The 14581-nt window shown below is 46.8% G+C and overlaps 1 protein-coding gene and 1 non-coding gene across 2 annotated transcripts; one reads left to right on the forward strand and one right to left on the reverse strand.

Moving 5' to 3' along the window:
- Window positions 1-76: 76 nt before the first annotated feature.
- On the forward strand, window positions 77-183 carry LOC123453811. Its single transcript, XR_006632989.1, has one exon. It is a non-coding gene; the product is annotated as a U6 spliceosomal RNA (small nuclear RNA).
- Window positions 184-5891: 5708 nt separating this feature from the next.
- Aqp8 (aquaporin 8) lies at window positions 5892-12397 on the reverse strand. The gene is made up of 6 exons (XM_004668352.2): window positions 12280-12397; window positions 11924-12171; window positions 10367-10493; window positions 9022-9236; window positions 7616-7750; window positions 5892-6451 (listed from the first exon to the last, which is right to left on the reverse strand). Exons 1-6 carry the CDS (start codon window positions 12289-12291, stop codon window positions 6403-6405), a joined length of 786 nt encoding a protein of 261 aa, XP_004668409.1. The 5' UTR covers window positions 12292-12397; the 3' UTR covers window positions 5892-6402.
- Window positions 12398-14581: the final 2184 nt, after the last annotated feature.

Below are 14581 nucleotides of genomic sequence, written 5' to 3' on the forward strand. Positions count from 1 at the left end.
TAACTGGACTACTGAGTAACATCTCGATCACACCTTCCAAGGCTCAGGGTCTAACACTACCTAAAAAAAAAAAATAGTGCTCGCTTCAGCAGCACATATACTAAAATTGGAACGATACAGAGAAGATTATCATGGCCCCTGCGCAAGGATGACATGCAAATTCGTGAAGCGTTTCATATTTTTCTTTTCTTTTTTTTTTTTTTTTTTGTTTTTTGGGGGTTTTTTCAAGGTAGGGTCTCACTCTGGCCCAGTCTGACCTGGAATTCACTATGTAGTCTCAGGGTGGCCTTGAACTCATGGCAATCCTCCTACCTCTGCCTCCCGAGTGCTGGGATTAAAGGCATGTGCCACCATGCCCAGCCATATTTTTCTAAAATTCTACTTCCTAAAAGGCAGACCAAATGGCTGAACCTTCACCAGGCCCTTACAGGGAACACCTGAACCACAAGACACTGGAGAGGGTAGGATCGAGGCTAACCTTAATCTTCTACATCTTACTTCCCTCCCTCTCCCTCTCTCTCTCTTCTCTCTAACTCTTGTATATTAGTTATCTTTTTCCTCATTTTCTTAGTGGGCACTGACCTGTAACTCCCAGTACCAGCATGGGGCTATCATCCACAATGAGCTTTTGATCAGAGAGACCTACAATGTTTCCTAAAAGACAGATAGATTTCTGTCAGAGTTCTTGACCCACCAAAGGTTAGTGATAAGACCCTACTGCTGAAGACAACATATGCAGTTGACACGTAAAATGGAATGGCATTACTGGAAGCTAGAAGAGAGTCAGTCACCAGATAGTCAGAGTGTCTAGTGCCAGAAGGTGCTACATGAGCGACTAGAGGAAAATGACCAATATCTGTCCAAGCAATTCATGGTCTAACCTACTTAGCAGCAAATAACCTGGTGTGATGCCCACACAAGTGCAATAGTGGCAAACAGCCATAGTGGGGAACCAACTGCTCTTGATTTGGCTAACTGATCCCATCAGTGGTACGGGACCCATAGCTGGAGCTGGGAAACAAGTCAGAACTATATCCAAACATAAGCCCACTCTCCAATATCAAGCTACCATCAATCATGGGCTACAAGAGGGCCTACACCTATTAAATTCTCTATTAAAAAAAAAGTGGGCTGGAGAGATGGCTTAGCGGTTAAACGATTGCCTGTGAAGCCTAAGGACCCCGGTTTGAGGCTCGGTTCCCCAGGTCCCACGTTAGCCAGATGCACAAGGGGGCGCACGTGTCTGGAGTTCGTTTGCAGAGGCTGGAAGCCCTGGCGTGCCCATTCTCTCTCTCTCCCTCTATCTGTCCTCTCTGTGTCTGTCACTCTCAAATAAATAAATAAAAATTTTTTAAAAAAAAGTAAGGGTTATCTCATTTGTCCTGGTGCTAACTTACTCTCCATTGGAGAATCTGCTTCTCTTTTTCAGATAGATGCAGATCCTAAGGAGAGAGCCACCCCATCATACCTCAAAAGGGGCCCGACTGAAACTAAGGAAAAGTGGCGAAACAAGCAAGGGTGATATTTTCCTGATGAACCAGATACCAGCACAAGGGGGAAGGAGACCAACACAGAGAAAAATCAACTCCAACCAAATCAGAGAATCATTACTGAAGCTGACCAAAAATGAACCCAACATGGCTCAGGGAAATTTTGCGGAATAGGGGGTGGAAAGAATGTCAAAGCCAAATCCCAGCACTCGGGAGGCAGAGGTAGGAGGATTGCCATGAGTTCAAGGCCACCCTGAGATGACAGAGTTAATTCCAGGTCAGCCTGGACCAGAGTGAAACCCTACCTCGAAAAACCAAAAAAAAAAAAAAAAAAAAGAATGTCAGAGCCACATGTTGAGTCATAATATGCAGAGACATTTATCCTACCCATAATTGTGGGTTAACTCCACAATGCACAACCCATAGACAGATGAACCTAATAATGGTACCAAACTGACTGTATTTGCTGAATATAAAGCTAATTAATAAATATATATATATATTAAAAATTTTAAAAAGTGTACACCATCATACCTAGCTCACTGTGACACTTTTTTTTTTTTGAGGTAGGGTCTCAGTGTAGCCCAGGCTGACCTAGAATTCACTATGGAGTCTCAGGGTGCCCTCAAACTCACAGAGATCCTCCTACCTCTGCCTCCTGAGTTCTGGGATTAAAGGCGTGTGCCACCACACCCAGTTCACTGTGACTCTTTTGTCTGCAGTTCTAATTGCACACGTACTCCTTTCCTTACCACACTGCACATTTTGTGCATCTGCTCCACTTTTTGATCTGAGTTCTTCCTGAAAGCCAGCAACACCCAAGCTACATCCTGGATCCTGTGCTTGAAATTTCCCCACCGAGAAAACTAGTCAATTGCTTTTAACTTCTACTTTTCTCAAATTGTCAGGGCATGAGCAAAGTGTATCCAGATGCCTTGCCAGAGTGTATGTAATGTCAATGGCCTCGGGCCTCATTCCTGGTAAGACACCTGAAATTTCATGATCATGATCTTCACACAGTGCATTTCTGTCAGCATTCTGGCAGAATAGATCCACCAAAATGGTCTTTGAGCAGAGCTTTCTATACCTTCGGGTTTCTCGAGCCCACACATGCATACTTTTCCACATTCCTTCCATAAATCAGCTCTGAAGGCCCGTGAACCACATGGGCCTGTGCATTCACAGTACCATCCCCCTTTCTCGATACCAGTGTTCTGTTAGCTCCTTTTCCATCTCTGTGATAAAATACCTGAGAGAAACAAGGGAGTAAAGGCTTATTTTTGTTCACAGTTTTGGGGAAATTTCTCTGTTATCACAGGGAAGGCAGGATGGCATGGGGATGGTATGACAGAGTAGCTCTTTGGCAGTAGGAGCATGGCATGCAGGCTTCTCACGTGTGACCACATAGATGTAGAAAGAGCTCAAAGAGCTCTCTGTCCAAAACCAGAAGCAAGGCACACCTCCCATGACCTGCTTCCACTAGCTAGGCCCTATAGCCTGAAGATTCCACACCCTCCCCAAACAGCATAAACCTGTTGGGAACAAGTCTCCTTCAAACATATGAACCCGTGAGGGACATAATATAGTATTTCCATTTTTTAAGTTTTTTTGTTCATTATTTATTTATTTGAGAGTGACAGAGGAAGAGGCAGAGAGAAAGAGAGAGAGAGAGAGAGAGAATGGCTGCACCAGGGCTTCCAGCCACTACAAACGCACTCCAGAGGCGTGCGCCACCTTGTGCATCTGGCTAACATGGGTCCTAGAGAATCGAGCCCCGAACCAGGGTCCTTAAGCTTCACAGGCAAGTGATTAACTGCTAAGCCATCTCTCCAGCCCCAATATTTCCATTTTTAAAAGTGAGAAGTTAAATTGCTTCTTCAAGCACGAGTCAAGAGATGACAGCTCGAAGACTTAAACTTGGAATTCTCAGAATCTAAGCCCATAGCCAGTATACTTTATTCTATGCTGGCGCTCCTATGCCACCACACTAAAGTTCTCTGAGCTTACAGCCAGTATACTTTACTCTGTACTTGTTTCCCTGTACCAACGTCCTAAAACTCTCCAAGTTCTTTGTTACTGAGGGAAGGAGAGGTGGACTGGAATTTGAACAGGGGTGATCTAGGTCAGTTTTGTATTCTGCTCAGTAGGATCAGAATCTACTTGGGAATCATTAACATCATGTCCCCAAAAAAGTCATGTCCATTCCAGAACCTGAAAATAAAGCCTCATTTGGAAAACAGGTGTACGTAGTTAAGGGAAACACCAAAATGAAACCATATGAACTAGGGTGCTATTAGACAGCAAATATCTCTCAGAGTTCTTAACAGTGCCACAGCAGGATAGGTGCAGAGAGTATGCCATACTGCCTGTCACAGACTGGTAGCGGAGGATGCTGGGAACTGAAAGAGGCAAGGAAGGATTTTTCCACTAAAGCCTGTAGAGGGAGCATGTCCCTGCAGATACCTTTATTGCATACTTGTGGCCTCCTCGACTGTAAGAGAATATATTTCTGTCATTTGAAGCCACCAAGTTTCCAATCATAAGACTGGAATCATTTCCCTTCTGTACATCAAACACCAAGCCACATAATATGGAGTTACAAAGACCCATTCACACTGAAAGTTGACCATACCTGAGGTTAGCATGTTGATTTGGGGTACCATTTCTGGGAACCTCTGTTGGCTCTTCTGGGAAATGAGGAGAGTATCCACCTGTAGCGGCTAGAGCTGCAAATGAATCACTACAAATGTTGTGGCCTAAAATCATGCACTTGTTCTCTCCCTGCTCTACAAGTCAAGAATGCCAAAGTCAAGTTATCCACAGTGAAGTACCCCTCCAAACACTCGAGAGGAAGTCCTTCCTGGCCACCTCTAGCTTCTGGTGGCTTCTGCTGACACAACCTCTATGACACAACCTCTGCCACTATTTTCCCATGGTGTGCTCAAGAACTGCCGTTTTCTGTCTCTGCTAAGGACATTATCCTTGGATTTAGCCATCCAGTATGGTCTCATGTTGATACTAACTTCAATTACATCTACAAAGAAAGACCCTATCTCCAAAAAAAGTCACATTCCTAGGTTCTGGAAGGAACTTGGGGAATGCTATTCATCCCTGAATCTCATGGGATTGTTGAGGGGAGTGTCATAATGATACAAAGATTTGGCACAACTCCTAACACATAATAAATGCCCAGTAAGTGTTGGCTATACATTTTGTTTATATACAGGTGTACACATATGTACATGAATTTTTTTATTACTTTTATATATTTTATATTGACAACTTCTATAGTGGTAGATAATAACCCATGGTAATTCCCTCTTCACCCTATTTTCCCCTTTGAAACTTCACTCTCCATCATACCCGTTTCCCCTCTCAATCAGTCTCTCTTTTGAATTATTTTGATATTGCTAGATTTGTCACAGGTTTATTTCACTCTTCCACCAAATAAAATTTTAACATCTTTTACTCTTTGTAAGTCCTATAATTTTCTTGCTGCCAATTTTATCATATTTTTACTCTCTTTACCATTTTCATCACTATTGTTATTTGTTAAACTCTTTTTCCCTGGGAACTTTTAGATGTTTGGAGGTGTATATATGGACCTATGTACATATACATATACATGCATATATACTGGACACTTGCATGCATCCTCTCAACAGGCTGTCATGTCATTGAATTAATGATTTATTTCTAGTGAAGAAAATTTCTGCTCTGGTATTTGGCTCATCTTGTACATATATTTGTTTTATTTCAGAAGGATCTTTCCCTAGCATTTCTTGATGGTATCACAATGATCTACAAATGACCATAGATTCTTACAGAGAAGTTCACTCCACTTGGAAGGGGTGAGGTTCAGAATGTGTTTTTTTGTCCCTTATTATTCATTCTGTTCAGTTCTCTACCCACATGCCACTGTCTCTCTAGGTCCAGTCTATGTCACCTGCTGAGAATCCTTCATGGGTATCTTTGCAGCTCTGTCCCAGTCGCCATGCAGTGAATGCATTCACCCATACCCCAGATAGTACTGTGCCTTCACCAAGGCCTGGGTTCTGCATCTGGTCCTCAGCAGTCTTGAAGCCTTTGATCTGGTGTCAGCTTTCACTAGAGTCCAGGTGGATACTATGCTCCATGCTGAGCTCCAGTGGGTCTGACAAAGTAAAGATAGGCTCTGGGTGGACAGCACTCTGAGGACTTACATCAGCTCTGGAAACCAGGCTCTGCTAGGCTTAGCCAGACTCTGGACAGATTATGCCCCACCTCCTACTTTAATTTCCTTTCCAACAGTGCCCATGTCTCAAACGAAAGGCAAGTCAACAGGCACATGGGAGAAACCACTAAACTGTTTATTGCAAATCAGATTGGCAGCTTGGGAAGCAGGGATGCGGTTAGGTTACAAAAGACCCTGTTCTTGCAGAGGAACTGAGGAACAATGGGATTTTTAAAAAAGTGGATGGGAAGAGCTTGGGGTGGGCTCAGTGATAGAGTGCTCACCTTGCATGCATGGGACCCTGGGGTCTATCACCAGCATAGAGCAAAAGAAAAGAAAGTGGGTGGTAAAATAAGCAGATGTCCATAAATAAGCACTTTCTCCACCTGCTCTCTCTCCTATTCCTTGCTCTCTCAGGACCAGCCTTTTCTGTGCAGTCCGCACCCTGAGACATCGCTAGCCATGTGTCCCCAGGCCTCTAGGCAAAAGCCTGGGATGAGCACAAAGAAGTCCCAAGTGTGAGGAGCATTCTCAGGACGCAGCAGCAGATCATCTGCCTGGGGAGGCAGGCCCAGGGCAGTTACAGCCAGTCAGTGGCTCCTCTGGACTCAGCCCTGCAGGAGGTGCTAAAACTGTCCCAGCCTCGGCCCAGGACAGACAGCAAGGACACCAGGCAGCGAGGACTCCAACAGCTCCGCTTCACCGTGCCTTCAGGATTAGGCGGGTTTTTCCATCTCCAATGACAAGCCTACCAAAAAAAGTAGGGAGCTGTGAGGTTTCCATATTCCCTGAGAGGTCTTCACACTTCAGGAGGAAAAAGCCTGCTAGAGGTCTCTAGACCCAGAATTCTCTAGAGAGGTGGCTTCCTGAGCCCTTCCAGTCTCCATAGCCTGCTTGGTGTGGGAGACACTGTTTCCTCCTCTGTCTCCTCTCTGGTTTTCAGTCCTTTCCCCAAAAATGCCTCATGGTGGCCACTCAGAAAGCAGCCAACAGAGAGTGAGATGGGAGACGCTTTCTGCTGAACCACAGGTGCATCCTGAAGCTCCTAGGCTGCCGTGGGCAATGGCACAAGCAGTCTCCATGTACCCAGCCCAGTTTCTATGCCTCCAGACAGTGCACAGTGGCCAGCTTGTACTAAATATGTACAGTAACCCCTGCACTGAACCACCGGGAGCAGGAGAGAAAGCACAGAGAAAAAGATCACACAGGACAGAGCAGGGTCCCAGTTCTTTCTACCTGAAAACCACTTAACCTTCTCACAACAGCAACCTGGCTGCCCATTACACAGTACCAGAGAGCACTATCATGCTGGGTGTTGTGTGAAGGTACCCTCCCATCATGCACTCCCCTGCATGTGCCAGTTAATGCTTGCTCTGTGGATAGGCCCCTCATGGGATGCTCTTCCCCAACTTTCAGTCCAACTCTGGTGGTTCAGCTCCACTTCAGACACAGCCAGTAAGAACTCAACCCATTTAGCTACAGTGATGGATTCATAGTTGGACATGTGACCCAAGCTGAGCTGGCCCAAACCCCCGGACATCAGACTCAGCACTTTTGCCAGAACTGTCACTCTAGATCCTTTGGAGGTGTTAAGCTATTGGAATTTAAGTGAAGAGGGACCCCTGATAGAAAGCCTGCTAAGTATGAAGCCTACCCAAAGAGAGCCAAAGACCTCAGCACCATGTTGCACATCACCTGGAGCCAGGGCTACCTGTGAACTTCTCAACTGTGGAAGGAAGGAATTCCACTTGTGAACTGGGTTTCTGTCACTTGCAACAACAGGCTCTAGATCCAACTAGATTCCTTGCCTCTAAAGGCTCCCTCTATCCCTTTCCAACTCCAAGTGAGAGCCCAGCCCTCTTGCTCCAGGATCCTTGAGAGCTATCCCCCAGAGCCCTGGTCACCTTCTTACCTAATGAGCAGTCCTACAAGAAGGCCAGCCAGCAGTGGACCCAGCCAGTAGATCCAGTGGAAGTCCCAGTGGCCAGCCATCACAGCAGGTCCAAAGGCACGTGCAGGGTTCATGCAGGCTCCAGAGATCGCACCACTGGAAACAGTTACACAGGTCACCAGCATTCCAGCTAGGCCCCACATCAAAGCCATGTTCTCCAACCAGGTAAGGATCCAGTCTGCCCAAGTACTCTCTCTAAACCCTCATGCCAGGGGCTCCCAGATGGACTCCAGAAAAGGTAGAGAGGTCATTAGCACTAGGAAGCCAAAGGTCAGTCCTCTATGAACACTCCCTATATCCTTCAAGAACAGTGGCTATCAAAGAGCATCTGCCCAATCATGACAGGAAGAAGAAAATGGGTCAAGGGCCTCTCCAAAGTTTATAATGCAAAGTAGAGCAGTGTCAGTCACCCACTTGAGTACAGCTGACCAAAATTCAAAGCCCAGCGCAGATAGCTATGGCTCTGTGATCCTTGTTTCATCTCTGTTCCCATGGAGGTGAAAGTACCCATCCCATAGGCTGTTGTTGAGAGAAAATGAGAAAATGCAACCGAGCTCAGGCTTCCCACAGAGTGAATGCACAATAAGCAGTCACTATAATCTGGCCAGTCCATTAAGGCATTTGTGCCATACACTTGGGGCCTAGACTCTTCTATGGAGGTGGACTGTTCCCCAGTACCCTTCTCTAGCTCCAGTTTCTGTGTCCCTATCTCTTGCCTTCAGACTAAGGTCCTTCAGACTTCAGCTGCCCCTGTGTCCAGCAGCCAGAGCAATGACTCAGTATGCTTGCAAGTGAAATAACTGCCGCTAGAGGGAAGCAAAGCACCATCATGGTCCTGCAGCATTCCCAGCTAAACTACTCTGCTCAAGTTGACAGAGACTGACCCCAGAAGGCTACGCTGGCTCTGTGTCCAAAACAGGGGAGAGGAATTGGCATCATGACATGGCCACTCCTTCTATATATGTCACTTCATTTCTACTCTCAAATACGTCACTTCTATCCCCCGAACTTTAGTTTCCTTACCTGCACAATGGAAGAAATAGTCTCTGACCCAAACTTGTCTCCTAAAAGCCTCTTCCCAAAACTACCAAGAGGTTCAAAATGAATGAAGCAAGAGTGCTGTAAGCCTGAGGTGACAACCTGCAGGAACATTTTGCTTCTGATACCCAAAACTGGGGAAATGCATAAAAATCCAGATCTTTGGCTTAACCTGAATTAATAGAGGGTCCCCCTAGACCCACATTCTCATGGAGTCTATAAGGGAATTGCTGCCTGGTACCTGCTCAAAGCCAGCTCAATTTGCCCATTTGCAGCACTTTCCTGGTCCCTATTGGCCCCCAGGTATGGCCTGGGCCTAGGATACTCACCCTGCCAGGATGTCCACAGTGACAGAGAAGCCGATGGAGAATGGGGCCAGAGGGCCCTGTGTCCTCTCGTTGATAGCACCCATGCACACCACCAGCGTGAGCAGGGCTGTCAGGATGACCTCTGTTCCAAGTGCCCCTCCCACCTGGCCCTGCTCCTGGACTGTCACAAAGGCTGCACCAGATGCATTCCAGAACCTTTCCTCTGGACTCACCGCCTGTGGGGAGATGCCAATCAGCCTCATTCGGAGCAGACAGAAGCTGTAACTGGGTAGAGAGGACCTAAAATTGTGTTCCCATAAACCAGCCTGCAGTTGGACACATCTGAGGCTATGTCCCAGCCCCACCTGTTTTTGCTATGTGACTATGGAAGCTACTGGACCTCTTTAAGCCTTGCTTTGCACATCTGAAAAATGGGAATAACTGGGCTACAGAGATAGCTTAGTGGTTAAGATGCTTGCCTTCAAAGAAAGAGGACTCAGGTTCGAGTCCTCAGGACCCACATAAGCCAGATGTACATGGTGGCACATGTGTCTGGAGTTTGTTTGCAGCGGCTGGAGGCCTTGGTGTGCCCATTCTCTCCCCTGCCCCCCACCATCACCTCTCTTTCTTTCTCTCTCTCAAATAAATAAAATAAAATATTTCCATTATTTTAAAAAAATGGGAATAACTGAGAGATGAACCAGGTGTTCTGGCCTGAACTTAGATGTAACTTAGATGACCCTCTTTGAGAAACAGGATACAAAAATATGTCATCCTCATAACTTCTAGAGTATGACCAGGTAAAAACAGGGCCAGGGCCCTACAGAACCTAAGAAGGGTCAAGTGAGGAGCTTAAGCTGAACTCACCATAAGAGGAAATAAGCCTTGGAGAAATGCAACACTGACAGAAGCAGGAGGGGGTGCAGGGGGAGAAAGAAAAGGAGATGGAAGGAAGGAAGGAAAGATGAGTCCATGGAGTTATGGGAAGAGCTGTAAAAAATGTGTAGCTCCCTCTGAGGAGGAAGCTCTACACCAGTGCACGTGCCTGGCATGCTAGAGGTCCTGGCTCCAGCCCCGCCGATGCAGCTGAGGAAAGAACTCGTTTCAGAACTGGATGAGAAGATCCCAAACATAATCTGAGCCCAGAAGAGGCTACTCAGTAGCAAGCTGAAGCATACAGCAGTTTCCTCAACAGTGCTTTATGAAATGTTAGGGTGAATAAACAAGTGGATGAGGGAGGGAGGGAAGGAAGAGAAAGAAATTAAAACTCCAAATCCCAGCAGAAAGTTGGTATTCTCTCCCTCTACCCACCATCCACACAGTCAGGAGTCAAGCCAGCAGCCCAGCCTCCATGATGATCACCCACCTTGGCCAAAGCAGCTCCAATCAACCCCCCACACAGCTGGGAGAGCCAGTAGGGAAGGAGCATTATCAGGTTGAGGCCTCCGACCAGCATGGCTGCCAGTGATACGGCAGGGTTGAAGTGTCCACCGCTGCAACCCAGGAGCAAAAGAAAGCAATGAGGCTGAGGTTCAGGGCTGATCCAAGGATGTCCCTTTGATTGTATGCATCCCAGCAAGTCCCCCAGGCTGGTATTCAGGGCCAGAGTCAGCCAGACCTTGGCACATACAGAGTGCATCGCATGATTAGCATTTTCCCAAGGCATCACTGAGGGACATCATACATGGGTATGGGGTAGGGAAAGGAGGAACAGACCCTAAGCCCAGACGCTAGGAGACTCTAAAGGACAAAATCATAGTAAATGCACCCCTGAACTCCTCCCAGACTCCTCAGACCTTGCTCAGTCATCCAGAGACACAGACAAGTGTCAGGCTAGATACAAGGCTTCGTATCAGCAGCCTATGTGAGGTAGCGAAGACAGCACTACTGCATGTTCAACCCAAAGCACTGCCTCTGTAGTCAGTGCTCAGTAAACAGCAGCAGCTCTAGCGTCCACATTCTCATTCTGCACACAGAGAAGGTCAGCAGTTCACCCTGCTTGCCAGCCAGGAAGCCGCCAAACCCACCTGAACAGAAGGCCATGTTCCCTCCATCCCACTCAGAGCCTCCCTTGGATATTTAAAGAGAAATAAAGCGTCCATTCTGGATTTCCCAGGCATAGTATTTTAATTTCCTCACTCAATTACATTTTTGAGTGAGATTAAATGCGGACCAGCCCTGTCCCAATTCACTCCTCCAGACGCCCCATGTGGAAATCTCTGAACAGCTCCATCTGTCCCACACAGCCACCATTCAGATAAGAGGTAAGCAAGAGAAGAGGTACCTGTCTTTGCCTTCACTCACCTTAAGATGGACCCCCTGCAAACACCTTTGTAATTCAGTGGGAAACCAATCCAGGGCTGAATTTTCCACACAGCTATGTTGATCCTCATGCCCCTCCTGAATGCTCAACCCTGAGTGCTCAAAACGGGTCAACTGCTTTCTACTCAATTCCAGACTGGGCCTTAACTCCTGGCTCACACTCGATTATCTTCCTGCCGGCCTCTAACCTTGGACCAGTGACGTGGACTTTCTCTTTTGCAGATGTAAAACAGTAACAATGACAGAACCTACTCAATAAGGTGGTCACAGGGTACAATAATTAATGCCTGAAAAATGCTCAGCAGAGTCCCCATGGCATGATTAGCAACATATATGTGTTGGATTGAAAAACTAATGTAAACCATACAGTATTCTCTCATTTTATAAGGGGGAGGGGCACTTTAAATTTGGAGACTGGCTTGCCCAGAGCTCATAGACTGCAGAGCTACATGATCCCAGGCATTCTGACCCTCGCTCCCTGTTGTTCCCCATGGTACCCTTCGAGATGCCAAGTGAGTTCCCAAGGGCCTACCAACAACACTGCTTCCCACCCTCAGATCCCCAGGTTGGCAAAAGGCTGAATGCTGGGAGCTGGTCTCACCTGATATTTCCCAAGGTGGCAATGATGAGCCCCAAGGCCAACCCATGGGCCAGGGCTGGCTGTAGCCTCCCAGTGTCCGGGCTGTTCTCAATGACTGACAGGCACCCGATAAAGATGAAGAGGGCAGAGCCCAGAAGCTCCACCAGGCAGGGCTGCACAAACCGCTCATACCAGGACATACGGCACCTGCTGCTTATGCTGGGCTCCTTCACCTTGCCACTGCCCATGTCGATGTCACACATCGGCGCCTGCCGTTGGAAAAGAAGAGGAGACACGGGTGGGAGGGATGCCCAGACGGAAGCCCCCAGCCCCAACCTCGAACATATCCTCAATACCCTCTTGGACAGCAGACTCACCTCACCAGACATCAGGTTGCGAAGACACAAGCTGAACTCAGGACAAAGTAGCTGGAAGCCACACTTAATGTGTTAGGCAGGCTCACCTCTAGGACAGAACTGGTCCGCTACAGACTCTGTCCTTTTAAAGGATGTGAGACACTCACCAAATGTGTCAAGAAAGCAATAAAGCCAGATTGGGAGGAGGTGGCCCTGAAGCCCAGAAAAGTAAACTATGTTTTCTCTTAATCTCAACAGGGCAGGGAGGGGGGGGGTCAAGGATTACTGGGCTGGGTGCCAATAACAGGGAGGTGGGGCCTGTTTGCATCAGCTGGAGCGCACATTCCAGGCCCCACACAGCCAGGAGAGAAGGTCCAGACTCCCGCTCTGCAGTTCAAAGGTGACTAGCAAACAGGTGTGAGGAAAGCCCGCCCCTAGGAAATTGCCATGTTAAGTAATATTAAACTCATTTTCCACTACTTTACTACGATTCCCAGAGACAGCCCCTCCTGCTCACCACCTCTACTGACCCTGATTGCCTGACCCACAACCAGGTGACTCCCCAAGTGATGAAGGCAGCAGAGACAAGGTGGCATTGCCTGTGTGGCAGAGCCGTGGACTTTGGAAATGGTGTTGGGATGAAACTCACAGCCTCACGCTTGCAAGCCAGGCATCTTACCAATGAGTCTTCCCCAACCTAGGCTACCAGATCAAATCCCAGCTCTGCCATGAACTTTATACACAACATAACCTCTCCGCACCTTTATTGTCTCATCTGTGAACACCAATGATGGTGGTGGAACCAATATCAGAGTCCTTATTGAGATACACAATAGCATAAAACCAATGTTCTTAATTTAGGATTCACTAATATAAAATAGTACATGAATATGAATGCTCACTCATTTAGAATGTGCAGTTAGATGCTAATAATAATTGAGCACTTTCTTAGTGCCAAGCACTGGGCTCAGGGACTTGTGTATTCACTCAATGAAACCTCACAGCCACCCATGAGTTAAGTACTTTTCACAGCATTTTACACATGAGAAAATGGAATGTCAAGGAAGTTGGCATTACCAAGATCACACTGCTTATATGGTTGAAAAACTAGTAGGTTGTCACAAAAGGACATTGTAATTCCACTAATATTAAGTGCCTAGACAGTCAAATTTATAGGTACAAAAAGTAAAATGAAGGCTAGGGAGACAGTTCAATTGGTTAGAGTATTTGCCTAGCATGCACAAAGCTCTGGGTTCAGTCCTCAATGCTGCATAAAACCAGCAAGATCAGGAGGCAGAAGTAGGAAGATCATTGTGAGTTCAAAGCCAGCCCAACACTACATAGTGAATTCCAGGTCAGCCTGGGCTAGAGTGAAACCCTACCTCAAAAATCAAACAAACAAAAAAACCCAGCAAGATCAAAAATTCATTCTTAGCTACATATCATGTTTGAAACCAGCCTGGGCTATGTGAGACCCTGCCTCAAAAAGATGCAAAGATGAAGAATAACAAGAAAGAAGAAAGGAAGGAAGAAATAAAGAAAAAAGAGAGGGTGAGGGAGGGAGGGAGGGAGGGAGAGAGGAAGGGAAGAAGGAAGGAAAGAGGGAAGAAAGAGAGACAGAAGAAAGAAAGAAAAGAAAGAAAGAAAGAAAGAAAGAAAGAAAGAAAGAAAGAAAGAAAGAGGAAGGGAAGGAGGGATGGAGGAAGGAAGGAAGGAAGGAAGGAAGGAAGGAAGGAAGGAAGGAAGGAAGGAAGGAAGGAAGGAAGGAAGGGAGGGAGGGAGGGAGGGAGGGAGGGAGGGAGGGAGGGAGGGAGGGAGGGAAGGATAAGGAAAGAAGGAAGGAGAAAGGAAAGGAAGGAAGAAAAGAAAGAAAGATGGCGAGAGCAAAAGAAAGAAGAGGAAAGTAGTGGTTTCTAGATTCAGGGGGAGGAGGAGAGACCTGAGTTTCTGTTGGGAAGATAAAAACATTCTGGAGGTAGATAATAGAGATGTATGTGGGCTGGAGAGATGGCTTAGCGGTTAAGCGCTTGCCTGTGAAGCCTAAGGACCCCAGTTCGAGGCTCGGTTCCCCAGGTCCCACGTTAGCCAGATGCACAAGGGGGCGCACGCGTCTGGAGTTCGTTTGCAGAGGCTGGAGGCCCTGGCGCGCCCATTCTCTCTCTCTCCCTCTATCTGTCTTTCTCTCTGTGTCTGTCGCTCTCAAATAAATAAATAAAATTTAAAAAAAAATAGAGATGTATGTAAAACAGTGTGAATGCTACTAAACTATACACTTTAAAATGGTTAAAATTGACAGGGTGTGGTAGTACAGACCTTTAATCTC

This window comes from Jaculus jaculus, chromosome 12, assembly GCF_020740685.1.
Source record: "Jaculus jaculus isolate mJacJac1 chromosome 12, mJacJac1.mat.Y.cur, whole genome shotgun sequence".
In the NCBI taxonomy this organism is placed as follows: Eukaryota; Metazoa; Chordata; class Mammalia; order Rodentia; family Dipodidae; genus Jaculus; species Jaculus jaculus.

Excerpts from the sequence above, each read along its gene's own strand:
- Aqp8 (XM_004668352.2), bottom strand. Across the intron at positions 7,751-9,021 it reads ACTGTGGACATCCTGGCAGG|TGGTGCGATCTCTGGAGCCT; the intron begins GTGAGTATCCTA and ends AACTGTTTCCAG. Across the intron at positions 6,452-7,615 it reads CTTGTAGGACTGCTCATTAG|GCTTGTCATTGGAGATGGAA; the intron begins GTAAGAAGGTGA and ends TTTTTTTGGTAG.